Genomic DNA, 27,784 nt, shown 5'->3' on the forward strand with positions numbered 1-27,784 from the left:
TTTGCACTATGGCCTATTTATTGCCTTACCTCCATAATTTATTACATTTGCACACACTGTATATATATTTTCTATTGTGTTATTGACTGTATGTTTTGTTTATCCCATGTGTAACTCTGTGTTGTTGTTGTTTTTATTGCACTGCTTTGCTTTATCTTGGCCAGGTCACAGTTGTAAATGAGAACTTGTTCTCAACTGGCCTACCTGGTTAAATAAAGGTGAAATTATTATTATTATTATTAATTTTTATCGCCTTTGGCAGCGTTTACAGCTGTGAGTCTTTCTGGGTAAGTCTCTAAGAGCTTTCCACACCTGGATTGTACAACATTTGGCCATTATTCTTTAATCAAGCTCTGTCAAATTGGTTGTTGATCATTGCTAGACAACCATTTTCAGGTCTTGCCTAGATTTTATAGCAGATTTAAGTCAAAACTGTAACTTGCCCACTCAGGAACATATACACCTAAACTTATTTAGGCTTGCCATAACAAAGGGGTTGAATATTGACTGGAGACATTTCAGGTTTTCATTTTTAAGTATTCCACTTTGAAATTATGGGGTATTGTGTGTAGGCCAGTGACAAAAAATCTCATTTTAATCTATTTCAAATTCAGGCTGTAAAACAACAACATTTGGGAAAAAGTCAAGGGGTGTGAATACTTTCTGAAGGCACTGTACACTTTCATTTGGGTCCATATGCCCTGATACCTTTTCTTGTGAGAATAACTAATTCATGGGACATGAAGAGTGAAGAAGATAGTTATGATGCCTGAAATATTTAACACCTTTGTCTCCCTGTTTGTTCTGGACAAATAATGTTACTATGCCATTGCTTCTGTTCTGTGCCAAAAGCTCCCAGTAGCCCCGCGAAAATGCACCAGCCCGTGGTTAGCAGTTGCAGAAACCCCATAGATGTAGAAGCACTTGCAGGGTCGTCATTCGTTACCGCAGCCACAAAGTCACACACCCCGCATATTTCTACAATATCTATTTTTTTAAATCTAACCACACTGCTAACCATATGCCTAACCCTGATCTTAAATTAAGACCCCAAAACTCATTTCTGTTTATATGAATTAGTCAAGTTTGACTTTGTGGCTGTGGTAACTAGTGACAACACTCTCAGCGTCAGTCAACTAGCCGCCATTTCACATCATCGGGACGGGAACCTGACCTAAACCTTAAGCCGGGAATCGTAGTTTATTTTATTTTTTTACACACACCCTGAAATCAGACAAAATCATCACCTTGTACCTTGCTGAACTATCGAATGGTAAGTATTTACATGATGTGTTAACTGGTGAAGCTACGCGGATAAGTGACGTGTTTTGTTCTGGCAGTGTTCTCAAACAATGTGGAAAGTGGTTAGCTAACTCGAGTCCTACCCGACATTTTGAAAATGAATTCGTCAGAGCTAGATAACGTTAGCTAGCTAGTTATTTTGCGGCTGGAGACCAGGCCGAAGCGGTGTGACATTTCAGACGAGAAACGCATGACAAAGGTTAATTATCGTTAGCTAGCTACATGTTATTCGCTTTAGCTAGCAACTACTGGTAAGCAGGTTGCTATGGCTAACATTGGCTACGCGGCGTGGATGTCTCGTGGACTGGTCAATGGGATTGCAAAGACTGAAGTCTTGAAACATTGCTTGCTAGTTAGCAAACTAATACATTCGCTAAGTCGTTGAAACGTTGAACTGACATTCTCAAACATCTCTTCTTGGCTATCTAACTTACGTTAAAGTTGTTTTCAGTTACGTTATAGTAACGTTAGCTAACGTAGTTAAGCTACTTAGTTAGCTTCCAATGCATTGCTAAACAAGCCTGCAGCAAGAGTTTCAGAAAACAATATGGGTGTACACAAAGCACGTGTAACGTTAGGTAACTACAGTAAGTAGTTAGCTGGTTCTGCTCGAATGCAAATGTTAGCCAATGACTCCCATTGCAGGTAGCTAGTAATATGTTCAGTATAAAGCCTGGTGTCTATGGACGTGTCCTGACAAAAAAAATTGCCCTGTCACCCTAGTATCTAGCTAACTTGTTAAAACAAGACCATCGACGTAACATAACTGATGATGGCTTTTGTCATAACAATTTTTCTTCAATGCAGTAGTTTCGTGATTAGCATAAGAGGGTTGATTTTGTATTATATGCACCAAACTGGCTAGGACAATTAATTAAATGCTTCTTGGTATGCAATGATGTTGCCTGGAAACCCGACGTTGAATTACATTGAATTCTAAGTTGGGCAGAAAATAACTTTTGAATCAGGAAAGTTTCCCCACGACCTCTACATCCAGAATGTTGAATAAAATATTTTAACATACTTTACCTGTTGGTCCTTTTGGATGTAGGAATGTGAGACAGTATGTCCACAGGAAAGTATAATTACATCAATTTTTCAGAGCGCTGGTAGTGCTATCAGATTCACTCGAAACATGTGCACAAGAAGAAAAAAATATGCAGGAGATGCATGCATACTTGTCGAGTTCGTGCACTTGTTTACATGGTTCTGTGCATGCTTCAGGTGATAGAAATCTGAACACGACTAGCACATTAAAAACGTGATGTAATTGTACTTTCCTGTGGATATATTGTCTCACATTCCTGTTCCAAATTGACCAACTAACAGGACAACCGGTAAAGTACGTTAAAATATCATTTTATTTAACTCTGGCTTGTTGAGGTCGTGAGAGGAAACTTTCCTGATTCAAACACTCATTTCTGCCCGACATAGTATTTAATGCCAGGCAACCAATGATGATATGCCTGGAAGTTTGTATGTTTTGCTTATTTGAATTGGCAAAGTGCAGTATGTACTTATGTGTTATTGGAACATGAACTTACCCGGTTATTCAATAAATGTTACTCATCATTGCATTAAACAGATGGCGACCGATCATGTAAATGGGAATAGTACAGAGGAACCAATAGACACAACTGAAGTGGACACAACTACAGCTGAAGTTACCCATTCAGAAAATTACCAGCCTTTATTAGATGCTGGTTTACCACAGAAAGTTGCAGAAAAACTAGATGCAATTTACATAGCAGGTAAGTGCATGTTATGCATAACCTAACAGTTTGAGTCATGTTCATCCTTTTTAGTTTGTATTTATATTAGAAGCTTAGCAACTTTGTAATTTATTTACAAAATAATAATAGTAACAACAAAGCTATTCTCACCATACCAAAGAACTGTGAATTTGAATGCATTGTGTCTGGATGGAGTTGAGGAGCTAGGCTATGGCTAACCCTAATTCTGCTAATAGGTTATGCATGTATGAACTACACATTGACACATCCAGCCCAAAGCGGGAGGTTTAAAAAATACTTAGTTGTCGCCAAAGTTTCGGAGCATGTCTTTAATAAGGATGTCTTGATATGGTCTCTGGGGCCAGCTGGACATATGCAGGAACAATGGCAGCAGCTGCCTAGGCTGGGACAGGTGATGTCCCCTGAAGGCACATTATGGACATGCTAATTATAACTGGGTTGCAAAAGAAAAGCGTAGTGGGGCGGTTCAGATGTCTGAATTTATTTGTGCATGTACAGCTGACCTGGTTCATGCAGTAGGATTCATACTTTTGGTTGTGGGTGCAGATAGCGAGATAGTTTTCCCTCTTGATGAGCTTGTCTATGTGCATTTCCTTGGTTTCTGTAAGCATAAATCATAATTCTTCATGTTTTATAATGTACAACTAGCCTAGCTGGGACTATTTCAAGCAGTGGCTACACTTTTTTTCTTCTATTTTTGTTGTCCACATGATGATCTCTATACTCAAATACTGGAGCAACTCAACATTGCTGTGATGGTTTACCGCTAAGATCTGATTGGACATATTCCCGTGAGTTCTTTGTGCTGTCATTTGGCAAACAATGGTTATACTTGAAATGTTGCTCTTCTACAGGCCTGGTAGCGCACAGTGACCTAGATGAAAGAGCTATTGAAGCATTGAAAGAATTTAACGAAGAAGGTGCTCTGCAAGTCCTGCTTCAGTTTAAGGAAAGTGACCTGTCGCATGTGCAAGTAAGTGGCTGCTGTGTTACACTTGGTTGAAGATTTAATGAAACACAGGGAGTACTAAAAGTTCCAACTTTCCTTTTCAGAACAAAAGTGCCTTCCTCTGTGGAGTAATGAAGACTTACAGACAGAGGGAGAAGCAAGGGACGAGAGTTTCAGATTCTTCGAAAGGACCAGATGAGGCGAAAATAAAAGTATGTCAACACCAGGAAGAAAGTTTACTCTTTCTAGAGATGAAAGCATGCCTCTGTTCCAATCTCTTCCCACCACCTTGGCATCGTCTATTGTAAGAGTCTTGCTCGTTTGTTGGCAGACTTGATCTTGACTTAGCTTGTCGGAATATTATACCAATGTTACAAAGGTCTGTCAATTTAGACTAAGTGATCGCATATTTTTGCATAGCTGAGTTATTGTGGTTATGTGTGAAAATCAAGCTGTGTTTGTGTGTGGTTACAGCAACATTAAATATTTTTTATTTTGATAATGGCAGGCTCTGCTTGATAGAACCATCTATACACTTGATGTGACAACGGGTCAGCGGAAGTATGGAGGCCCCCCTCCAGAGTCTGTGTATTCAGGTGCTCAACCCACTATTGGAACAGAGGTAAGGTCTTTATCTTTCAGTGAACACTTTTGAATGAGACCATCAAATGTCTACAAATCTCTGTTTGGCCTTATGATGACATTTGTAATTCTGGAGTGACTCTTGTTACACTGAGAGCTTACCGCTAAGATCTGACTGGGCCGAAACGTAAAACGCTGAAATTAAATGGTTTTTTTCTGCTCTCATCTCCTTGATTCCCATAAATATTTTAGGTGTTTACGTTTCCAGAACTGAGCAATTTCTTAGCTGCTCACAAATGTTTCTTCATTACATGTTTCATGACCTCCCTTTGCAGATATTTGTTGGGAAAATTCCTCGAGACTTGTTTGAGGATGAGCTGGTGCCCCTCTTTGAGAAGGCGGGACCTATCTGGGATCTACGTCTAATGATGGACCCCCTTAGTTGCTTGAACAGGGGCTACGCCTTTGTCACTTTCTGCACTAAAGAGGCTGCCTTGGCGGCAGTAAACCTGGTCAGTGTCTCCCCGTGCCTCCAGTTATGGCCTGTCTCTTCAGCCTATCAGTCCGTTTGGAAGTATGCACTTTGGCATTGTCTGTGCCATGGCTGTTTTATATTTATCCTTGTTGTCACACTGGTTGATGAGTTCCTCTTTCCCCAGTGTAATAATCATGAAATACGCCCCGGCAAACACATTGGAGTGTGTATATCTGTTGCCAATAACCGCCTGTTCGTCGGCTCCATCCCCAAGAGTAAAACGAAAGAACAGATTGTGGAGGAGTTTGCTAAAGTCACAGGTAAGAAAGGTCTTTGTTGATGGGTGAGATCGGCACTTTTCATTTTATTAAGTCAACGACATGTCTGTGGTTGTGACTAAATACTTCAAGATCACATTTTGCTCAAACCTCACCTAACTTTTTCTATTTCCAACAGAGGGTCTTAACGATGTCATACTGTACCATCAGCCGGATGACAAAACGAAGAACAGAGGTTTTTGCTTTTTGGAATACGAGGACCATAAAACTGCTGCTCAGGCCAGACGCAGGCTAATGAGTGGCAAGGTGAAAGTGTGGGGGACGGCGGTTACTGTGGAATGGGCAGACCCCATCGAGGACCCTGATCCAGAGGTTATGGCCAAGGTAAGTGATCTGCTGATTACAAAGTGATGAAATAAGGGGCACCCTATTTCCTATATAGTGCACTGCTTTTGACCAGGGCCCATTGGACCTTCTCAAAAGTAGTGCACTATATACAGTGCTTTCAGAAAGTATTAATACCCCTTGACTTATTCTACATTTGTTACAGCCTGAATTCAAAATTGATTAAATAGATTTTTTCACCCATCTGCACACCATTATCCCAGAAACCCTAGACCAGGGTTCTTCAATTCCGGTCCTGGAGGGCCGACACACTTCTGTTTTTTATTTCTACCTGGTAGTTAATTGCACTCACCTGGTGTCCCGGGTCTGAATTAGCCCCTGATTAGAAGGAGAGGATGAAAAACAGAGGTGTTTCGGCCCTCCAGGACCGGAATTGAAGAACCCTGCCCTAGACCCACTCCAATGTGGATACCGCCCCAACAGATCCACAGATGCAATCTCTATTGTGCTCCACACTGCCTTTTCACACCTGGACAAAAGGAACACCTACAGTGGGGAAAAAATGTATTTAGTCAGCCACCAATTGTGCAAGTTCTCCCACTTAAAAAGATGAGAGCCCTGTAATTTTCATCATAGGTACACGTCAACTATGACAGACAAAATGAGGGAAAAAAATCCAGAAAATCGCATTGTAGGATTTTTAATCAATTTATTTGCAAATTATGGTGGAAAATAAGTATTTGGTCAATAACAAAAGTTTCTCAATACTTTGTTATATACCCTTTGTTGGCAATGACACAGGTCAAACGCTTTCTGTAAGTCTTCACAAGGTTTTCACACACTGTTGCTGGTATTTTGGCCCATTCTTCCATGCAGATCTCCTCTAGAGCAGTGATGTTTTGGGGCTGTCGCTGGGCAACACAGACTTTCAACTCCCTCCAAAGATTTTCTATGTTGAGATCTGGAGACTGGCTAGGCCACTCCAGGACCTTGAAATGCTTCTTACGAAGCCACTCCTTCGTTGCCCGGGCGGTGTGTTTGGGATCATTGTCATGCTGAAAGACCCAGCCACGTTTCATCTTCAATGCCCTTGCTGATGGAAGGAGGTTTTCACTCAAAATCTCACGATACATGGCCCCATTCATTCTTTCCTTTACACGGATCAGTCGTCCTGGTCCCTTTGCAGAAAAACAGCCCCAAAGCATGATGTTTCCACCCCCATGCTTCACAGTAGGTATGGTGTTCTTTGGATGCAACTCAGCATTCTTTGTCCTCCAAACACGACGAGTTGAGTTTTTACCAAAAAGTTATATTTTGGTTTCATCTGACCATATGACATTCTCCCAATCCTCTTCTGGATCATCCACATGCACTCTAGCAAACTTCAGATGGGCCTGGACATGTACTGGCTTAAGCAGGGGGATACGTCTGGCACTGCAGGATTTGAGTCCCTGGCGGCGTAGTGTGTTACTGATGGTAGGCTTTGTTACTTTGGTCCCAGCTCTCTGCAGGTCATTCACTAGGTCCCCCCGTGTGGTTCTGGGATTTTTGCTCACCGTTCTTGTGATCATTTTGACCCCACGGGGTGAGATCTTGCGTGGAGCCCCAGATCGAGGGAGATTATCAGTGGTCTTGTATGTCTTCCATTTCCTAATAATTGCTCCCACAGTTGATTTCTTCAAACCAAGCTGCTTACTTATTGCAGATTCAGTCTTCCCAGCCTGGTGCAGGTCTACAATTGTGTTTCTGGTGTCCTTTGACAGCTCTTTGGTCTTGGCCATAGTGGAGTTTGGAGTGTGACTGTTTGAGGTTGTGGACAGGTGTCTTTTATACTGATAACAAGTTCAAACAGGTGCCATTAATACAGGTAACGAGTGGAGGACAGAGGAGCCTCTTAAAGAAGTTGTTACAGGTCTGTGAGAGCCAGAAATCTTGCTTGTTTGTAGGTGACCAAATACTTATTTTCCACCATAATTTGCAAATAAAATCATAAAAAATCCTACAATGTGATTTTCTGGAAAAAAAATCTCAATTTGTCTGTCATAGTTGACGTGTACCTATGATGAAAATTACAGGGCTCTCTCATCTTTTTAAGTGGGAGAACTTGCACAATTGGTGGCTGACTAAATACTTTTTTCCCACACTGTATGTGAGAATGCTATTAATTGACTACAGCTCAGCGTTCAACACCATAGTGCCCTCAAAGCTCATCACTAAAAACCTCCCTCTGCAACTGGATCCTGGACTTCCTGACGGGCCGCCCCAGGTGGTTAAGGTAGGTAACAACACATCCGCCAAGCTGATCCTCAACACGGGGGCCCCTCAGGGGTGCGTGCTCAGTCCCCTCCTGTACTCCCTGTTCACTCATGACTGCATGGCAAGGCACGACTCCAACACCACCATTAAGTTTGCCGATGACACAACAGTGGTAGGCCTGATCACCGACAACGACGAGACAGCCTATAGGGAGGAGGTCAGAGACCTGGCCGTGTGGTGCCAGGACAACCACCTCTCCCTCAACGTGATGAAGACAAAGGAGATGATTGTGGACTACAGGAAAAAGAAGAGGACTGAGCACGCCCCCATTCTCATCATCGGGGCTGTAGTGGAGCAGGTTGAGAGCTTCAAGTTCCTTGGTGTCCACATCACCAACAAACAAACATGGTCCAAGCACACCAAGACAGTCGTGAAGAGGGCACGACAAAACCTATTCCACCTAAAGAGACTGAAAAGATTTGGCATGGGTCCTCAGATCCTCAAAAGGTTCTACAGCTGCACCATCGAGAGCATCCTGACTGGTTGCATCACTGCCTGGTATGGCAACTGCTCGGCCTCTGACCGCAAGGCACTACAGAGGGTAGTGCGTACGGCCCAGTACATCACTGGGGCCAAGCTTCCTGCCATCCAGGACCTCTATACCAGGCGGTGTCAGAGGAAGGAAATTGTCAAAAACTCCAGCCACCCTAGTCATAGACTGTTGTCTTTGCTACCGCACGGCAAGCGGTACCGGAGCACCAAGTCTAGGTCCAAGAGGCTTCTAAACAGCTTCTACCCCCAAACCATAAGACTCCTGAACATCTAATCTTATGGCTACCCAGACTATTTGCATTGCCCCCCCCCCCCCATTTCACTGTAAGGTCTACACCTGTTGTATTCGGCGCATGTGACTAAAATTTTATATGATTTGGCAATACCCCATAATGACAGTGAAAACATGTTTGTAGAAATGTTTGCACATTTATTGAAAATGAAAACCGATATCACATTTACATGAGTATTCGCACCTCTGAGTCAGGACATGTTAGAATCACCTTTGGCAGCGATTTACAGCCGTGAGTCTTTCTGGGTAAGTCTAAGAGCGTTGCACACCTGGATTGTACAATATTTGCACATTATTATTGTTAATATTCTTCAAGCTCTGTCAAGTTGGTTGTTGATCATTGCTAGACAGCCATTTTCAAGTTTTGCCTTAGATTTTCATGACGATTTAAGTCAGAACTGTAACTAGGCCACTCAGGAACGTTCAATGTCGTCTTGGTAAGCAACTCCAGTGTATATTTGGCCTTGTGTTTAAGATTATTGGCCTGCTGAGGATTTTGCTTTTGCTGAGCTTTATTCTGTTTCTTTTTATCCTAAAAAAAACTCCCTAGTCCTTGCCGATGACAAGCATACCTATGACATGAAGCAGCCACCTCCGTGCTTGAAAAAAGTGGTACTCAGAGATGTGGTCCTCTAGCTCAGCTGGTAGAGCACGGCGCTTGTAACGCCAAGGTAGTGGGTTCGATCCCCGGGACCACCCATACGTAAAAATGTATGCACACATGACTGTAAGTCGCTTTGGATAAAAGTGTCTGCTAAATGGCATATTATTTATTATTTTATGATTGCCCCAAACATAACACTATGTATTCAGGACATAAAGAACATTTTCGGGGGGACATTTTTTGCAGTTTTACTTTGGTGCCTTATTGCAAACAGGATGCATATTCTGTACAGGCTTCCTTCTTTTCACTCTGTCATTTTAGGTTAGTATTGTGGAGTAACAAATTTGTTGTTGATCCATCCTCAGTTTTCTCCTATCACAGATATTAAACTCTATAACTGTTTGAAAGTCACCATTTGCCTCATGTTGAAATCCCAGAACAGTTTCCTTCCTCTCCGGCAACTGAGTTAGAAAGGACGCCTGTATCTGTGTAGTGACTGGGTGTATTGATACACCATCCAAAGTGTATTTAATAACTTCACTATGCTCAAAGGGATATTCAATGTCTGCTTTTTGTATTTTTACCCATCAAACAATAAGTGCCCTTCTTTGCAAGGGGTTGTAAAACCTCCCTGGTCTTTGTGGTTGAATCTGTGTTTGAAATTCACTGCTCGACTGCAGGGCCTTACAATTATCTGTATGTGTGGAGTACAGAGATGAGGTAGGCATTTAAAAAATCATGTTAAACACTATTGCACACAGTGAGTCCATACAACTTATTATGTGACTTGTTAAGCACATTTTTACTCCTGAACATCTTTTGGGCTTGCCATAAACAAGGGGTTGAATTCCTATTGACTCAAGACATTTCAGCTTTTCAAATTGTATTACTTTGTAAACATTTCTAAAAACATAATTCCACTTTGACGTTATGGGGTATTGCAGGCCAGTGACACAAAATCTCAATGTAAGCCATTTTAAAATTCAGTCTAACATAACAAAATGTGGAAAGTCTAGGGGTGTGTATACTTTCTGAAGGCACTGTAGAGGGATAGGGTGCCATTTGGGACGATACCAGGGTTTCTGGATAGCATGAGTTTCTGAACGGTTCCAATTTATTTAATCTGTGGAAGGACACTGGAGATTTTCATTGATATATTTCCAACCTGAAGTCTCGCTTCATAGGCTTGCAGTTGATTGATCAACCTTGGATGTCTTTCATTTAACAAAATACAACCGCTAGTCTTCAACTGGGTGGAGATCACACTGATGCCTGTGTGTAACCCATGTAGTTGAAGTTCTTAACACGTTTCCCGTTGTGCATTTCAACCCACAGGTCAAAGTTTTGTTTGTCCGAAACCTTGCAAATAGTGTTACGGAAGAAATACTTGAAAAATCCTTCGGCAAGTTTGGTAAACTGGAGCGAGTGAAAAAACTGAAAGATTACGCCTTCGTTCACTTTGATGAGCGGGACGGTGCAGTCAAGGTACTTATATTGAGTGATAATATAATGACAATACACTGCTGTAAGTAAATCAAATCAAATCAAATCAAATCAAATTTTATTGGTCACATGCGCCGAATACAACAGGTGCAGACATTACAGTGAAATGCTTACTTACAGCCCTTAACCAACAGTGCATTTATTTTAAACAAAAAAGTAAGAATAAAACAACAACAAAAAAGTGTTGAGAAAAAAAAGAGCAGAAGTAAAAAATAAAGTGACAGTAGGGAGGCTATATATACAATAGAATAAAGTGACAGTAGGGAGGCTATATATACAGGGGGGTACCGTTGCATAGTCAATGTGCGGGGGCACCGGCTAGTTGAGGTAATATGTACATGTGGGTAGAGTTAAAGTGACTATGCATAAATACTTAACAGAGTAGCAGCAGCGTAAAAAGGATGGGGTGGGGGGGCAGTGCAAATAGTCCGGGTAGCCATGATTAGCTGTTCAGGAGTCTTATGGCTTGGGGGTAGAAGCTGTTGAGAAGTCTTTTGGACCTAGACTTGGCACTCCGGTACCGCTTGCCGTGCGGTAGCAGAGAGAACAGTCTATGACTAGGGTGACTGGAGTCTTTGACAATTTTGAGGGCCTTCCTCTGACACCGCCTGGTATAGAGGTCCTGGATGGCAGGGAGCTTTGCCCCAGTGATGTACTGGGCCGTACGCACTACCCTCTGTAGTGCCTTGCGGTCAGAGGCCAAGCAGTTGCCATACCAGGCGGTGATGCAACCAGTCAGGATGCTCTCGATGGTGCAGCTGTAGAATTTTTTGAGGATCTGAGGACCCATGCCAAATCTTTTTAGTCTCCTGAGAGGGAATAGGCTTTGTCGTGCCCTCTTCACGACTGTCTTGGTGTGTTTGGACCATGATAGTTCGTTGGTGATGTGGACACCAAGGAACTTGAAGCTCTCAACCTGTTCCACTACAGCCCCGTCGATGAGAATGGGGGCGTGCTCAGTCCTCTTTTTTTTCCTGTAGTCCACAATCATCTCCTTTGTCTTGGTCACGTTGAGGGAGAGGTTGTTGTCCTGGCACCACACGGCCAGATCTCTGACCTCCTCCCTATAGGCTGTCTCATCGTTGTCGGTGATCAGGCCTACCACTGTTGTGTCGTCGGCAAACTTAATGATGGTGTTGGAGTCGTGCCTGGCCATGCAGTCATGGGTGAACAGAGAGTACAGGAGGGGACTGAGCACGCACCCCTGAGGGGCCCCCGTGTTGAGGATCAGTGTGGCAGATGTGTTGTTACCTACCCTTACCACCTGGGGGCGGCCCGTCAGGAAGTCCAGGATCCAGTTGCAGAGGGAGGTGTTTAGTCCCAGGATCCTTAGCTTAGTGATGAGCTTTGAGGGCACTATGGTGTTGAATGCTGAGCTGTAGTCAATGAATAGCATTCTCACGTAGGTGTTCCTCTTGTCCAGGTGGGAAAGGGCAGTGTGGAGTGCGATAGAGATTGCATCATCTGTGGATCTGTTGGGGCGGTATGCAAATTGGAGTGGGTCTAGGGTTTCTGGGATTATGCTGTTGATGTGAGCCATGACCAGTCTTTCAAAGCACTTCATGGCTACAGACGTCAGTGCCACGGGTCGGTAGTCATTTAGGCAGGTTATCTTAGAGTTCTTGGGCACGGGGACTATGGTGGTCTGCTTGAAACATGTTGGTATTACAGACTCAGTCAGGGACATGTTGAAAATGTCAGTGAAGACACTTGCCAGTTGGTCAGCACATGCTCGGAGTACACGTCCTGGTAATCCGTCTGGCCCTGCGGCCTTGTGAATGTTGACCTGCTTAAAAGTCTTACTCACATCGGCTACGGAGAGCGTGATCACATAGTCGTCCGGAACAGCTGGTGCTCTCATGCATGCTTCAGTGTTGCTTGCCTCGAAGCGAGCATAGAAGTGGTTTAGCTCGTCTGGTAGGCTTGTGTCACTGGGCAGCTCGCGGCTGTGCTTCCCTTTGTAGTCTGTAATAGTTTTCAAGCCCTGCCACATCCGGCGAGCGTCAGAGCCAGTGTAGTATGATTCAATCTTAGACCTGTATTGACTCTTTGCCTGTTTGATGGTTCGTCGGAGGTCATAGCGGGATTTCTTATAAGCGTCCGGGTTAGAGTCCCGTTCCTTGAAAGCGGCAGCTCTACCCTTTAGCTCAGTGCGGATGTTTCCTGTAATCCATGGCTTCTGGTTGGGGTATGTACGTACGGTCACTGTGGGGACGACATCATCGATGCACTTATTGATGAAGCCAGTGCATTGAGGGTGTGCATGAATGACAGTGCATTGAGGGTGTGTAATTGTATGATGACTGTAGTTTGCCACCATCTCCACAGGCGTTGGCTGAAATGAATGGCAAAGTTCTGGAAGGAGAGCACATTGACATAGTCTTTGCAAAGCCCCCCGATCAGAAGAGGAAGGAACGCAAAGCTCAGAGACAAGCAGCCAAAACAAACATGTAAGAGATGTCTTTACAAAATGTTTTTTTGCGCTCCACTTTAAGGCCCAATTTGAAATTGGTGCATGACTTATTCTAAAGCCTTGTTTACACTGCAGGCCCCAATGCTCAAATCAGTTTTGTTTTTCAAATCCGTTTTGGAGTACTGACAGCAAGGTACAAGTGACCAAATCAGATTTGTGTGTGTTCAGACGGCAGTCATTTGCTGACATGGCTACACTAGTTGTCATAGTAAAGATGGATGTGTGTGCAGTGGTGTAGGCTGATCGGTGGTGCTCGTGCTTCCTATCACTCAAGTTATGTAGCAAGCTAAGGTAACAACAATGCCTGCCATGGACGTTTCCCAGTTGCTTTGAATGTTCAAGTAGTGTAATAACACGTAAAGCCTTTTAAAACAAGTCCTTTTTGGCTAGCCACAGCAGTCAACTATCTAGCTAGGTAGCTGTTTATCTTTCTAGCACATTCACTCATTTGTTTGTAAACAATTAACAAGCTAGGTAGCTACAGTGTGTTCTTGTCAAACTGTCAAAACAGCAGCTAACAAGCAACAAGATATGCAAAATAACAGTCTAAAAACCACTTGGGGGCAAATAAATCAGATTTGACCATTCAGACAAGTTGCATGGCCAGGAATCAGATTTGTATCTACGAAGGTGGTTTGAAATGTGTGTTGAATTATCTGATTCCATGTGATTTTTGGCTGTTCAGACTGCCGGAAAAATAACAACAGATTCTAATCGGATATGCAAGAAAATAGGATTTGAGTCACCTTAAACTGCCAGTGTGAACAAGGCTTTAGTCATCAAATCAGAACAATGAGTCAATGTGTGTTCAGGGCCTTGAACATTTTTGCATGGTTCTGCTTGTTTCTCCCATAGGTATGATGATTATTATTACAACTACGGCCCCCCTCAGTTGCCCCCTCCCACAAGAGGCGGCCGGGGTAGAGGTGGTGGTAGGGGAGGGTATTCTTACCCACCCGACTATTATGGCTACGAGGATTCCTACGATTATTATGGTTATGATTACAACAACTACTGCGGGGGATACGAGGACCCCTACTACGGCTATGATGACTTTCAGGCTCCCGCTAGAGGAAGAGGGGGCAGAGGTGCACGGGCGGAATCCCCAGCCAGAGGCCGAGGCGGGCCAGGCACTCCCAGGGGCAGAGGTGGCTTTTCCCCGTGTCGTGGTCCAGGATCAAGCAGAGGTGCCAGAGGAGATGTGCAACAGAGAGGACGCGGCGGGGTACGTGGTGCGAGGGGTGGCCGCGGTGGAAATGTAGGAGGAAAGCGCAAAGCTGATGGGTACAACCAGCCAGATTCCAAGCGGCGCCAGACCAATAATCAGAACTGGGGCTCTCAACCAATTGCTCAGCAACCGCTCCAAGGTGGTGATCGTTCTGGTAACTATGGTTACAAATCTGACAACCAGGAGTTTTATCAGGATTATTTTGGGCAACAGTGGAAGTAGAACATTAGGGCATTGATTCCAAATCCTTTTTTAGAGACTTGATCTGATTTGCCCTAAATCCATATGGTTGCCTCCCTTTTTTCCAATTTGGTGACTGGCAAGATTTATCTTGTATATATTTTACAAATCCGCTTGGACTTGAACAGTAGTCACACTTCCACCTGCTTCTGGCGAACTGGTTTTTATATTTTTTAAGTTGATTAATGCGATTTCCATAATCAGGTTTAAACATTAAACATTTGCAATCATGTGATCCAGCTGTCTTATTTGGCTGTAGTTTTATGTATGTTTTTAGCGATTCCATGTTTTAAGTAGCTAACAGCAACTAAACTTATGTCTCCTAAACATGTACCTATTTAAAACAAATGAAACTACAATTTGTATGTTACAGAAGATAATGCTAGGAAATGGCGTGTCTTGTAAAAAGAAAAAAGACTAGTCCTATTTATTGGGCTTTAAATTTTGGCTTGTATTTTTTACTGTTTGTCTGCTTTAATAAACATACACACACACGTGTACAAAACCTCAAATTGTTTCAAATTCATGTTTCGGCAAAATCGCTCTTCAAATTTAAGGCTCCTTGTGGAAGAAATGGACTAAAGGTTTGCTTTTGTTAGCCATATGCTGCAATGTCACTTTTGCATGACATAAAAAAAATATCACTTAGCTCAGCAGTCGGCATCTTCCACAATTCAAGTGTTACGTATGTGTAGAGACGTACTCCATCATTTGAGTTTCGTTTTTTTATTTCAAGACCGTATCTCAAACATTCTCAATTTAGATTTCACAATTTCGTAGCCCAAATTAAATGGATTCTCGTTAAAGAAATGCCATGAAAATAAGTGGTCTTTCATTGATGGCCACTTCAAATCTATCCCTTTGGCTATTAAGAAATCAGTCTGGCGATTTTCTTAACCCAGAAGGATCTACATAGTCATTGGTAGCCTTAACACGGATCTTGCGTGTTTCTCAAATTGAGCAAAGGTGGGAATAATTGGCATGCATGAACTGTCTATAGGTAGTGCTTGTAGTTTGGCCATACCCCCCAATCTTTCTACATCCCAACCACTTGACTGGTCACCTTTTAAATAACACAGCAAGGCCACTGTTCTGCTCGACCTTTTCCTGAAGGCATAACCTTGCTGCATGTGAAGTTGAAGGGTGTGGAAGTCTTGGTGAATGCTTAGAAACACGTTTGCTTTTTCCTTACTCAAGTTAATTTGTTTGCCTTTAATGTCCATTAGACTGTGTTTACTGTAGTTACATGTGGGTAGCTAGCTAGATGTTATGTGGTCTTCTGTTGTGATCTATCTTCTAATTGCATCCTTTTGTTACCTGACTAGCAGGGAAAAGGGGTCGAGGCCGGTCCTGACCTGTCACTATGAAGACTGACCTGCTATGTGGGGTTATACCGGAAGCTGCCAATGGAAGTGATGGTAAGGTCAACTCAGTGGTCCAATGATATTCCAGCCTTACAGGAGCATATCTCCCAGACTGCCAGATTAGAAGATAATCAAAAGGGCAAACTCGAAGACACTTGTTGCTTGGACTTTTTAGGCCATGGCTGCGAGTAGAGTTTTCACCCCTCTGGAAACCTCTTAAAGCTAAGGATCCAGATCACGTTCTGCGCATGTTATTTTACGCACACTACGTAGCTGCTGCTCACACTCCCCCCTCGCTTCACGTTTCTCTTTTTACTCACCCTCTTCCGAACCATGGGTAGCCTATGTCTCTGCCTCATATTTCTGAAGAGCTGAAATAACCCCGAAGTGATTTGATCTAACATTCCAAAAAATATATTATGAAGGCTATACAACCATCTGTCTGTTTTAACGGATATTGCAGTTGCACAAGCAGGACGCAGTCCTTACACATTAATTCCATTCGAGAAAAAACAATCAGGTTTTTGTGTGAGGTAGGCTCATCTTTTATAGTCCTATCGTAGACACTAGCCAAAGTTCCTGAAAAAAAAAAAAACAATACTACTTTGACTGCCTCCTGCTTAGCTAATGCTTGTAATTATGGAAAAATTTAAATAAATCTCTAATTAGACTGCGTCTCTGTCTTGCTTGTGTTTTGATATGCTGCCTAAATAGCTGCATGTAACTCCGCACTTGAGTTTTGCGTTGTAACCACACTCAGGCCCTACGAACTGCTATTTCGCTTTTCAATAATCATGCAAGTACCGCACGAGTAAGCGGCCTAGCATTTCCAACTCCGGGCAGCTGAACGTTCTAGGCAGGCGAGCATGTATCTGGACAGGTAACCAGAGTCTGACAATGGGAGAGTTCGTTTTGCATCGCCCGGCGGGCTATTATTCTTTACGGCGTTTTGTCAACTACTGCTTTAGACAGCCTACTATTTGTCATAATTTTCATTGTATGCTGCCATATCGTAGCGAGAGTTGCTGAAAAAAGAACTAGCCAATGTTTGCGATAATGAGAAAATTAAATTAAATCACGATTTTGATTGCCTGTGTGTCATGCTTGTGTTTGATATGCTTGCCTAAGTGGCTGCATGTTAACGCAGCAGCTAAGGACATTAAATCGCTAGACTGCTTTTGTGTCGTGCTTATGTTTGCAACAGACAACTGTTACAACCGACAAAGTTTGTACGAGCATCGATCATGTCGTTTGTGTACAACATGATGGCTGCATGTAGCCTAACTCCCCTCCTGAAAAAAATAATAACATTAAGTCACGCTTGAGGCATGGAAAGCATGCCTTTAGCATAGACTGTAAACAAAAACAACAACAAAACGTTTTAGTATAGGCTACAACATGAAGTTTGCCCTCCATGTCAAGGAGGGTGAAGCAGCAGCGGACCACTGAGCAGAATCTACTGTATGCAGCGGAGTGGCCAGCAGCTACGTAAAACAAATAATAATAATGTACGTGCAGAAATCTCTATCATTAGCCACGGCAAGTGGGGTTCCAGAAAATCCAAAACCACAGCCACTCTGTTTTTATAAGCTTGCCACCTCCCCCATGTCCCCAAAGAATATGCCATTTAAAATGACTATTGAAGATGTTGCGTTCCCAGTGGACTGTTCATCCTGAAATGTGGTTATGACTTTTGCACTTTGTCTAAATTTGAAGTGGCTCAGAGGAGCTTGACGCTAATGTATATTTGTGTGCTTAATGCAGCTTTACGATGGAAAATACATGTTTAATTCTGTTTGGATTGGTTTTAAGATAATGTTTAGCAGGTTGTTAGGTTAACCACCTGGCATAAATGGTCAGGCATTCCAGGAAAGTGGTTATTTTCAGAACTTGTCTTTTAAAGGGTTGGTTAACTACCTCAGTACAGAGGATACAACTGCCCTGTCTACTGTAAGTAGGGAAACTTAATTGATGAAAGCAGGGCTTGTTCCACCCACTAAATAGCACAAGGGCAACAGCAGAGCACATGTAGTTTGTTTATTATAGGTGCTGCATGCTGTTATTCTAACACTGCCAACAGTCAAACTGGGCATGTTAAATAATCTCATGTAATGAGCGAATGAATGAACAAGCCCTGCTTTCATATGGTTTGAACTGAATTGGCTATGTGCTTATTCAGATAATGTAGTTACTGGTTGTATAATAGTTTAGGAACATTTTACTTTTTGTAAAAGCTTGAACACCAGAAAGACATCTACTTTTTTTCAGAAGCATTGCAGTGTCCCTTTTTCTTTCCGGGATAGGATAGTAAGTATTTTGTATGTGATCTATTCCTTTTGGTTGCCTGGAAACCTGACGTTGAATTGCATCTAATTCTACGTGGGGCAGAAATTAGTGTTTTGAATTAGGAACGTTTCCTCTCACGACTTCTACAAGCCAGAATGTTTAATAAATGATATTTTAACATACTTTACTGGTTGTCTGTGAAGTTGGTCCTTTTGGCGGTAGGAATGTGAGACAACATATCCACAGGAAAGTATAATTACATCAACTTTTCAGAGTGCTGGTATTGCATTCTGATTTCTATCACCTGAACCATGCGCAGAACCATGTAAACACGTTGCAGGAGCTCAGCATGTATTTTCATCTTGTGCGCATGCTTCAGGTGATAGAAATCTGAATGCACTACCAGCGCTTTGAAAAGTTGATTTAATTATACTTTCCTGTAGATATATTGTCTCGCATTCCCACCGCCAAAAGGACCGCACGGACAACTGGTAAAGTATGTTAAAATATCATTTTATTCAACATTCTGGCTTGTAGCGGTTGTGAGAGGAAACTTCCTTGATTCAAATGCTAATTTCTGCCCGACGTAGAATTCTATGCAATTCAACGTTGGGTTTTCAGACAATACTTTTGGAAGGTTGCATACACACTTAAGTTTGAAAGCCATCAGTCTACTTTGTGTACAGATATTTGCCTAATCATGATGTACAACATGAATGTCGATCAGACATCCATGAGCTGCCTTTTTGTCACATTTTAAGTATGTGACAATTGTCTTGACTCTGCATCATGTTGAGCATGTAATCACAGAGTTAGCTGGATATGACTGGGTTCATCCAGTTCAAATGGGATACTGCAGCTTTTTAAAAATGTATTTATTTCCCATGGATTGCATAAAGGAGACTGAACAACTTGATCAGGTTTTGTACACAGTTGACTCCCTCTATCATCTCAAACAATTATTTGAAAAACTGTTACCAGTTTTAAACAATTGTTGGTGGCTAACAATTGTTTTTGCATTCTTGCAAATAAATTGTTTTATACTGTTGAGGCGTGTGTAACTTATTTAAAAAAATAAAGGTCTTGATTTTCATCACTGTCTTAACTTATTGCAGTGCTCTTGTATTATCCATATGACTGTATTCATCCTTGTTGTATATATTTAAATGTAGATGTTATGGAATAAGGCTGACAATTCAACATGCTGCTTAGTGCACCACACCTTTTGGTATGGAATTTACAGCAATAGTTAAATATGAATTTAATTTATTCACTGAAGTTCGTGTCAATATTTCAAACAGGCTATTTCGTTTAGGAAACGAAATGGTTTATGATTATGAATGCCAAACAATTACCAGCAGAGACTACTGTACTAAAGATCTTCCAGTAGCTTCTCCTACCCCTCCCTCTCTGGTCTGCTGGCATTTTCTGTGGTGAGGATTAGAACCGGAAGTGACGACCGTCGGATTAAGGAAATAGTCGATCGTTCAAGGAAATCAATACTTTTTCTGAAATGGGAAATAAAATGCTAACCATAATTAAAAGGAATACTTATCGTAGAAGAAATTAGATAATGTGAAACATGCACAAATGTATAAAATGGTTCGCTGTTTGAAGTACTAGTTGACTGGATTATATTGTGTATTAGTAAGTAGCTAAAGTCGCGAGCCTCCCTTGTTAACTTTAGCAAAAACATAAAATGTTATATAACATTAGAGCTAGCGAGTACATTTTAGCTGGTGTTATGGGTCACATGTTTAGGGTATCCATCTAGCTTTGTAATGTTTACTTCAACAGACCCCATTGTAAAATGGAACGTATTCGAGTTTATCTGGAGAATCTGAAGCAAGGACTGCAAATTGATGTCATGAGGGAAGTTGGACGTCAATACCCTGTCTTTTGCGTTCTTCTGGTTTTCATGCTTTCATCAACTATACTTCTTAATAGGTAGATTTTGTGGACATACAGTGGATATTTGTTAATGTGGAATGACATGTTATGCCTCAGTCATAATGTAATTTGAAGTACATATAGTAAAAGTTATCTTGGTCATTCTGGAGTGTCAGGAAAAGTCAGTTCAGCATCCTGTCTAAACTCATTATTTCAGAATGTTTCTTTTTTTTTAGTTCAGGCATTAACTAGATATCTAGCTATGTGTGTCTGACCAGGTTTTTCTTCCAGGTATCTCCACATTCTGATGGTGTTTTGGTCCTTCCTGGCTGGAGTGATTACATTATGTTGCTCCCTCGGCACGGAATCCCTCCTGCCCAACATCCTCTTCACCATGAAGCCCAAGAACAAAGTAAGTTGAATGTTAAAAACACAAATACCAGTAGTCGGAGGGTAATGCAGTGTCATACCAGTGGTGAAGTGACTCAGCTGCTTAACTTTCTAATGGGTCTGTTCCCATTTGTAAGTGGGATATCCAAAAGTACGTTTTGTAGCTTTAGGATCTCCCTCTATTTGTCCAGCACCAGGAGCAACAGGAGCTGTTTCAATTGGGACACAGCTGTGCAGTGTGTGGGAAAGTAAAGTGCAAACGTCACAGGTATGTCAGCACACTAGTGATGCTAGGGTTGACTCATAACCCGCTGTCCCCGCGCGGGCGCGTTAAGGATCATGAAATATTGTGTGAATAAAGGGTGGGTCGCGGCCAGGTTGATTAAAGAGAAAACAAGGCATTAAAAATCCATAATGTATCAATCTTGTACAATTCGTTTCTATAGGCTACATTTAGGTTTTTCTTAATTTATTTTTATTTGGTGTTAGGCCCTAAAGTTTAGGCTTATACGCACGCCATATACACTCCAAATGCTTTTGGGAACTTGGGCAGAAAAAGTTAATGTCGATCCACTTAGGCAAAGAGGAGAATGTCAGAGTTTAATTCAATAAGAAAAGCTGCGAAATGGAGAATTGAAAATGAAGAGAAGAGAGGGTCAGAGCAGTAGCCTAATGTCTTGGAATATGGCACATGAATGGAACTGACTGTAGGTCTATAACCTCACATAGCCTAATATAATATTAAGAGTAAAATCATACACCAAATGTACATTTTTACTCTGGAACACGAGTGGAGAAATATGATTTCTTTCTTTCAGCATTTTGAGAGAATAAAGGCGCTGTTAGGTATTGGCTGAAAAGGTGCGGTCTTTATCAGCATCATAAAAGCTGATTTAGTATTTCAATCACATAAAATATGCATCCAATCCGAGCTGAAATGTTATTTAGTCTTCTAGGGCAACAAGTAATGACGAGAAGCTGCATGTATCCAATTATAGACAAGTTGACTAACAAATAGCCTACCAAAATGTCGGAAATTATAAGCAGGAACATAGGCCTATCTAAATTAGTCTTAAAAAAAGATAATCCCGCACCCCATGTCAAAAAGTTGTTCCGATATCCCTGACCGTACAGCGCAAATTCTATATTTGTTGGTTAGGGTCGGATGCAGGCCTAATTTTCACAATCACATAATCGGGAAGTTGCGGATGGGTTATTAGCAATTGCGGGCAGGTGCGGGTGAACAAACAGCTGACACGCCACTCAATATTGCACAAATAGAGTCAACAGACCAGATGTCACGTTTACATAGTGAATGCTTAAGAATAAATATTGTGTTGAACAATGAACAGAAGTGGCATTGAGTAAAATGCTAAGAAGGATTTGACCCCATTGGTTAGAGGTGCATCTGGAGTTAATCTGCCATCTAGTGGACACTATAATACGGTTACATTAACACAATAATGCGATTATTGTGGATAGTCAGATTAATATAGCCTAATAGTTCGATTAAAACGTTTACATGCTTTGCAAGAAGAACGATTTCCCTAATAATCCTGTTTACATGGATACATCTGAAATCAGGCTACCTGATGGCAGACAATCAGCAATCAAAATGAAAGTTCTACCACAGCGACCATGTTCTTTTTGGGAAGCATATTTGATTCTGATTTCGGATACATATAAAGTTTGTATGTGAAAACTACTTCACGCCAAATACACTCCAATTGCCAAATGCTTTTGGGAATTTGGGCAGAACTCACTAACCTCGCGCTAAAGAGGGAGGCTCGCTCGGCCTATGCTAGCACATGCGCAGATCAAATACACTGCTGGAACACCGATTAAAAAGGTGTTTACATGTCCTAATCATTTGAAAGATTGCTCAGAAAACCAGGTGTTTTAATTGTCATATGCTTACTTTGATTTTGACCTTACGCCGATTTTAAGATAAGCAGAGTAAGGTGTTTACATGACTATTGCATAATCTGCCAACTGCCATAATCAGTTTAATATTGAATTATTACTGTGCATGTACATTTACTCTGAGTATGTGCTGCACAGGACGGACTGACACATTCACACATCACTATGCCATTAATTGCTTGCAAATGATTGTGTGATAAATATATGACTGAATTGTCATTGAAATAAAAATATATAATTACAAAAAACGTGAAATGTTGTCCTTCACAGACCAACTTTACTCCTAGAAAACTATCAGCCATGGTTGGACTTGAAAGTCTACTCAAAAGTGGATGCTTCTATGTCAGAGGTACAGTAATGGATCATTTCAATGATATCATTTTGATTTTGAAAATCACAAATGCAGTTAGTAATTATTGATATTTGGCCGTTAGGTGCTCGAGTTGGTTCTGGAGAATTTTGTATATCCCTGGTACAGGTGAGTAGATTCTACCACAGTTTTGAATGATTTGACATGATTTGACTTATGTTTTCTGTCTGGAGAAGAAAGGGATTTTGGTATGCGTATTTCATTATGCTTTTTATTACTTTACTTTATAGGGACATCACCGATGATGAGGCATGCGTAGATGAACTGAGAATGACCTTTCGTTTCTTTGCATCTGTGTTAGTTCGACGCGCTCAGAAGGTGATATATAGTTCTGTCTATTCATCTCTTTCAGCCCACATTCTGTTCTCCGAATATCATTCAAACAATCAATGAAATTTGATTTATAAAGCCCTTTTTACATCAGCAGATGTCACAAAGTGCTATACAGAAACCCAGCCTAAAACCCCAAACAGCAATCAATGCAGATGTAGAAGCACGGTGGCTAGGAAAAACTCCCTAGAAAGGCAGAAACCTAGAGAGGAACTAGGCTCTGAGGGGTGGCCAGTCCCCTTCTGGCTGTGCTGGGTGGAGATTATAACAGTACATGGTCATTAAGGCCAGATTTTTCTCCCAAGATGTTCAAACGTTCATAGATGACCAGCAGGGTCAAATAATAATCACAGTGGTTGTAGAGGTTGCAACAGGTCAGTACATCAGGAGTTAAATGTCACTTGGCTTTTCATAGCCGAGCATTTAGATGTTGAAATAGCAGGTGCGGTAGAGAGAGTTGAAAACAGCAGGACTGGGACAAGGTAGCACGTCCGGTGAACAGGTCAGGGTTTCATAGCCGCTGGCAGAAAACTGGAAACTGGAGCATCAGCACGACCAGGTGGACTGGGGACAGCAAGGAGTCCTCAGGCCAGGTAGTCCTGAGGCATGGTCCTAGGGCTCAGGTCCTCCGGGATGGGAGGGAGAGAGGGAGAATAGTAACCTTTGTCAGAAACATTAGCGTATATAAGAGTTTCGTATGTTATTTGTATCCACATATTGCTAATGATTACTACAGTGTTAATGTACTGTGGCAATTTTTCAGACTGTGTAATTGTTTCACACAGGTTGATGTCCCCTCACTTATTACCGGCAAAATGATGAAAGCTGCCATGAAGCACGTTGAAATCATTGCAAAGGCCAAACAAAAAGGTTTACAATTTGTTTTGTAGATTTGTTTTGCACATTTTCATCCTCACAGTAGTATTCTGCACTGCAAGATGTTGGTCAATAAAGAAAACAAAATGTGTACTGGCTGTGCAAGGTTTAATACTCTGTGTGTTCTAGTGAAGAACACTGAAGGTTTGCAGCAGGCTGCTCTGGATGAGTATGGCCCTGACCTGCATGTTGCCCTGTGCAGTCGCAGAGATGAGCTGCTTTATCTCAGGAAGGTGACGGAGATGCTCTTTGCCTATCTCATGCCTCCCAAAGCCACTGACTGCAGGTAGGCCCAACCAACCAGGCAGTCCATGCACCTCTGTCAGTCAGAATCCTAAATTGTATTATTCTATCACTATCTTGTTATCAAAATGATTGACATTTAAATGTTTTATTGATCTCAACCACTAAATATATTGAGTGAACATTTTCCTGTCAGATCTTCCTCAGGGGAAAAACAGAGAACTCTACAGTTAAATACATTTGAAATAAGGCACTTTATCTGAATCCTATGTCTTCCTGATTGTCAGATCTCTAGCTCTGCTGATGCGAGAGGTCATGGTAGGGTCTGTGTTCCTCCCCATCTTGGACTTCATGGCTGATCCTGTAAGTAGAATGTTGTGTGCTTAGTGATATAGGATACGAGAATAAACAGATATACAGTGCCTTGCAAAAGTATTCTTCCCCCTTGGCGATTTTTCTATTTAGTTGCATTACAACCTGTAATTTAAATGGATTTTTATTTGGATTTCATGTAATGCACATACACAAAATAGTCTAAATTGGTGAAGTGAAATGAAAAGAATAACTTGTATCAAAAATTCTAAGAAATAGATAATGGAAAAGTGGTGCGTGCATATGTATTCACCCCCTTTGCTATGAAGCCCCTAAATAACATCTGGTGCAACCAATTACCTTCAGAAGTCACATAATGTGTTAAATAAAGTCCACCTGTGTGCCATCTAAGTGTCACATGATCTCAGTATATATACACCTGTTCTGAAAGGCCCCAGAGTCTGCAACACCACTAAGCAAGAGGCACCACCAAGCAAGCGGCATCATGAAGACCAAGGAGCTCTCCAAACAGGTCAGGGACAAAGTTGTGGAGAAGTACACATCAGGGTTGGGTTATAAAAAATATCCAAAACTTTGAACATCCCACGGAGCACCATTTAAATCCATTATAAAAAAAATGGAAAGAATATGGCACCACAACAAACCTGCCAAGAGAGGGCCGCCCACCAAAACTCACAGACCAGGCAAGGAGGGCATTAATCAGAGAGGCAACAAAGAGACCAAAGATAACCCTGAAGGAGCTGCAAAGCTCCACAGCGGAGATTGGAGTATCTGTCCATAGGACCACTTTAAGCCGTACACTCCACAGAGCTGGGCTTTATGGAAGAGTGGCCAGAAAAAAGCCATTGCTTAAAGAAAAAAATAAGCATACACGTTTGGTGTTCGCCAAAAGGCATGTGGGAGACTCCCCAAACATAGAAGAAGGTACTCTGGTCAGATGAGACAAAAATTGAGCTTTTTGGCCATCAGGGAAAACACTATGTCTGGCGCAAACCCAACACCTCTCATCACCTCTCATCACCCCGAGAACACCATCCACAGTGACGCATGGTGGAGGCAGCATCATGCTGTGGGAATGTTTTTCATCGGCAGGGACTGGGAAACTGGTCAGAATTGAGAGATTTGAGACTGGGACGGAGGTTCACCTTCCAGCAGGACAATGACCCTAAGCATACTGCTATTTATTTCACCTTTATTTAACCAGGTAAGCCAGTTAAAAACAAGTTCTCATTTACAACTGCGACCTGGCCAAGATAAAGCAAAGCAGTGCGATAAAAACAACAACACAGTGTTACATATGGGGTAAACAAAAGTTGGATGGGCTAATTACAGATGGGCTGTGTACAGGTGCAGTGATCGGTAAGCTGCTCTGACAACTGATGCTTAAAGTTAGTGAGGGAGATAAGAGTCTCCAGCTTCAGAGATTTTTGCAGTTCGTTCCAGTCATTGGCAGCAGAGAACTGGAAGGAATGGCGGCCAAAGGAGGTGTTGGCTTTGGGGATGACCAGTGAGATATACCTGCTGGAGCGCAGACTACGGGTGGGTGTTGCTATGGTGACCAGTGAGCTAAGATAAGACAGGGATTTGCCTAGCAGTGATTTATAGATGACCTGGAGCCAGTGGGTTTGGCGACGAATATGTAGAGAGGGCCAGCCAACAAGAGCGTACAGGTCACAATGGTGGGTAGTATATGGGGCTTTGGTGACAAAATGGATGTTACTGTGATAGACTACATCCAATTTGCTGAGTAGTGTTGGAAGCTATTTTGTAAATGACATCGCCGAAGTCAAGGTTCGGTAGGATAGTCAGTTTTACGATGTTTGGCAGCATGAATGAAGGAGGCTTTGTTGCGAAATAGGAAGCCGATTCTAGATCTAACTTTTGATTGGAGATGCTTAACGTGAGTCTGGAAGGAGAGTTTACAGTCTAACCAGACACCTAGGTATTTGTAGTTGTCCACATACTCTAGGTCAGACCCGCAGAGAGTAGTGATTCTAGTCGGGTGGGCGGGTGCAAGCAGCGTTCGTTTGAAGAGCATGCATTTAGTTTTACTAGTGTTTAAGAGCAGTTGGAGGCTACAGAAGGAGTGTTGTATGGCGTTGAAGCTTGTTTGGAGGCCCTCCGATTTGACACATTGAACTCTATCTGAGAAGTAGTTGGTGAACCTGGCGAGGCAGTCATTTGAGAAACCAAGGCTATTTAGTCTGCCAATAAGAATGCGGTGGTTGACAGAGTCGAAAGCCTTGGCCAGGTCGATGAAGACGGCTGCACAGTACTGTCTTTTATCGATCGCGGTTATAATATCGTTTAGGACCTTGAGCATGGCTGAGGTGCACCCATGACCAGCTCGGAAACCGGATTGCATAGTGGAGAAGGTACGGTGGGATTCGAAATGGTTGGTGATCTGTTTGTTAACTTGGCTTTCAAAAACGTTCGAAAGGCAGGGCAGGATGGATATAGGTCTGTAACAGTTTGGATCTAGAGTGTCGCCCCCTTTGAAGAGGGGGATGACCGCGGCAGCTTTCCTTGTTCAAATATTTTTTTTTGAACACACACAAATAATGGTGTATAGGTATGAAAGACATGTGTACAGTTCTTATCTAAACATAAGAGAACAGACATGAACAACAAGACCCAGAGTTCTGGACACAAAACAAATATTACAAAACACGACATACAGAACAGGGACAGGTAGAAAGAAAAAGGGTAGATGTAACTTCCCCACTTATACCCCCCTTTATCCCGCCCCCCTTATTCCACCCTATTCCCCTCCCGACTGCTCGAGTGTCGGGGCCAGCACACGCTGCCCAAAGGTAGATTACAATATGACAATTGAGTGCGTTAAAAAGTACAAATTCATAGCGCCGACTGGTCCAAGTAAGAGAGGAAAGGCTGCCAGATTTGATCAAATGTTGATAATTTATTGTTCAGAATATATCTAATTCT

The 27,784-nt window shown here is 42.1% G+C and overlaps 2 protein-coding genes across 15 annotated transcripts in view; both read left to right on the forward strand.

Moving 5' to 3' along the window:
• The first annotated feature begins 919 nt into the window (after nucleotides 1-919).
• LOC311107123 (heterogeneous nuclear ribonucleoprotein Q-like) lies at nucleotides 920-16,870 on the forward strand. Of its 9 annotated transcripts, none has more exons than XM_084149614.1 (12): nucleotides 1,125-1,273; nucleotides 2,888-3,053; nucleotides 3,911-4,029; nucleotides 4,110-4,217; nucleotides 4,514-4,627; nucleotides 4,923-5,099; nucleotides 5,247-5,382; nucleotides 5,519-5,724; nucleotides 10,725-10,874; nucleotides 13,221-13,342; nucleotides 14,221-14,747; nucleotides 16,162-16,840. In XM_084149614.1, exons 1-12 carry the CDS (start codon nucleotides 1,271-1,273, stop codon nucleotides 16,185-16,187), a joined length of 1,854 nt encoding a protein of 617 aa, XP_084005740.1. In that variant the 5' UTR covers nucleotides 1,125-1,270; the 3' UTR covers nucleotides 16,188-16,840. The 9 variants fall into 9 exon arrangements, with proteins under 9 accessions (XP_084005742.1, XP_084005739.1, XP_084005740.1 ...); XM_084149615.1 differs by having other exon boundaries at nucleotides 14,221-14,732; nucleotides 16,162-16,779; XM_084149617.1 differs by having other exon boundaries at nucleotides 14,221-14,590; nucleotides 16,159-16,779.
• Nucleotides 16,169-27,784, forward strand: part of LOC311107122 (sorting nexin-14-like) — a 33,866-nt gene continuing 22,250 nt past the window's right edge. For 3 of the 6 annotated variants that reach the window (XM_084149608.1, XM_084149609.1, XM_084149612.1), the window contains exons 1-10: nucleotides 20,044-20,130; nucleotides 20,281-20,430; nucleotides 20,665-20,785; nucleotides 20,955-21,031; nucleotides 22,957-23,035; nucleotides 23,121-23,164; nucleotides 23,287-23,374; nucleotides 24,172-24,256; nucleotides 24,392-24,548; nucleotides 24,793-24,868. In XM_084149608.1, coding sequence (XP_084005734.1) covers nucleotides 20,294-20,430; nucleotides 20,665-20,785; nucleotides 20,955-21,031; nucleotides 22,957-23,035; nucleotides 23,121-23,164; nucleotides 23,287-23,374; nucleotides 24,172-24,256; nucleotides 24,392-24,548; nucleotides 24,793-24,868 — 864 coding nt within the window. In that variant the 5' untranslated portion in view covers nucleotides 20,044-20,130; nucleotides 20,281-20,293. Of the gene's footprint in view, nucleotides 16,252-19,947; nucleotides 20,131-20,280; nucleotides 20,431-20,664; nucleotides 20,786-20,954; nucleotides 21,032-22,956; nucleotides 23,036-23,120; nucleotides 23,165-23,286; nucleotides 23,375-24,171; nucleotides 24,257-24,391; nucleotides 24,549-24,792; nucleotides 24,869-27,784 lie in introns of those variants that run through there. The other 3 variants (XM_084149607.1, XM_084149611.1, XM_084149610.1) reach the window with 3 other exon arrangements.

This window comes from Coregonus lavaretus (genome assembly GCF_964263955.1).
Source record: "Coregonus lavaretus genome assembly, chromosome: 31".
Lineage (NCBI taxonomy): Eukaryota > Metazoa > Chordata > Actinopteri > Salmoniformes > Salmonidae > Coregonus > Coregonus lavaretus.

Coding starts and splice junctions, on each gene's coding strand:
- LOC311107123 (XM_084149613.1), top strand. Junction 3,054..3,910: donor AGATGCAATTTACATAGCAG/GTAAGTGCATGT, acceptor GCTCTTCTACAG/GCCTGGTAGCGCACAGTGAC. Junction 13,343..14,220: donor CAAGCAGCCAAAACAAACAT/GTAAGAGATGTC, acceptor TTTCTCCCATAG/GTATGATGATTATTATTACA.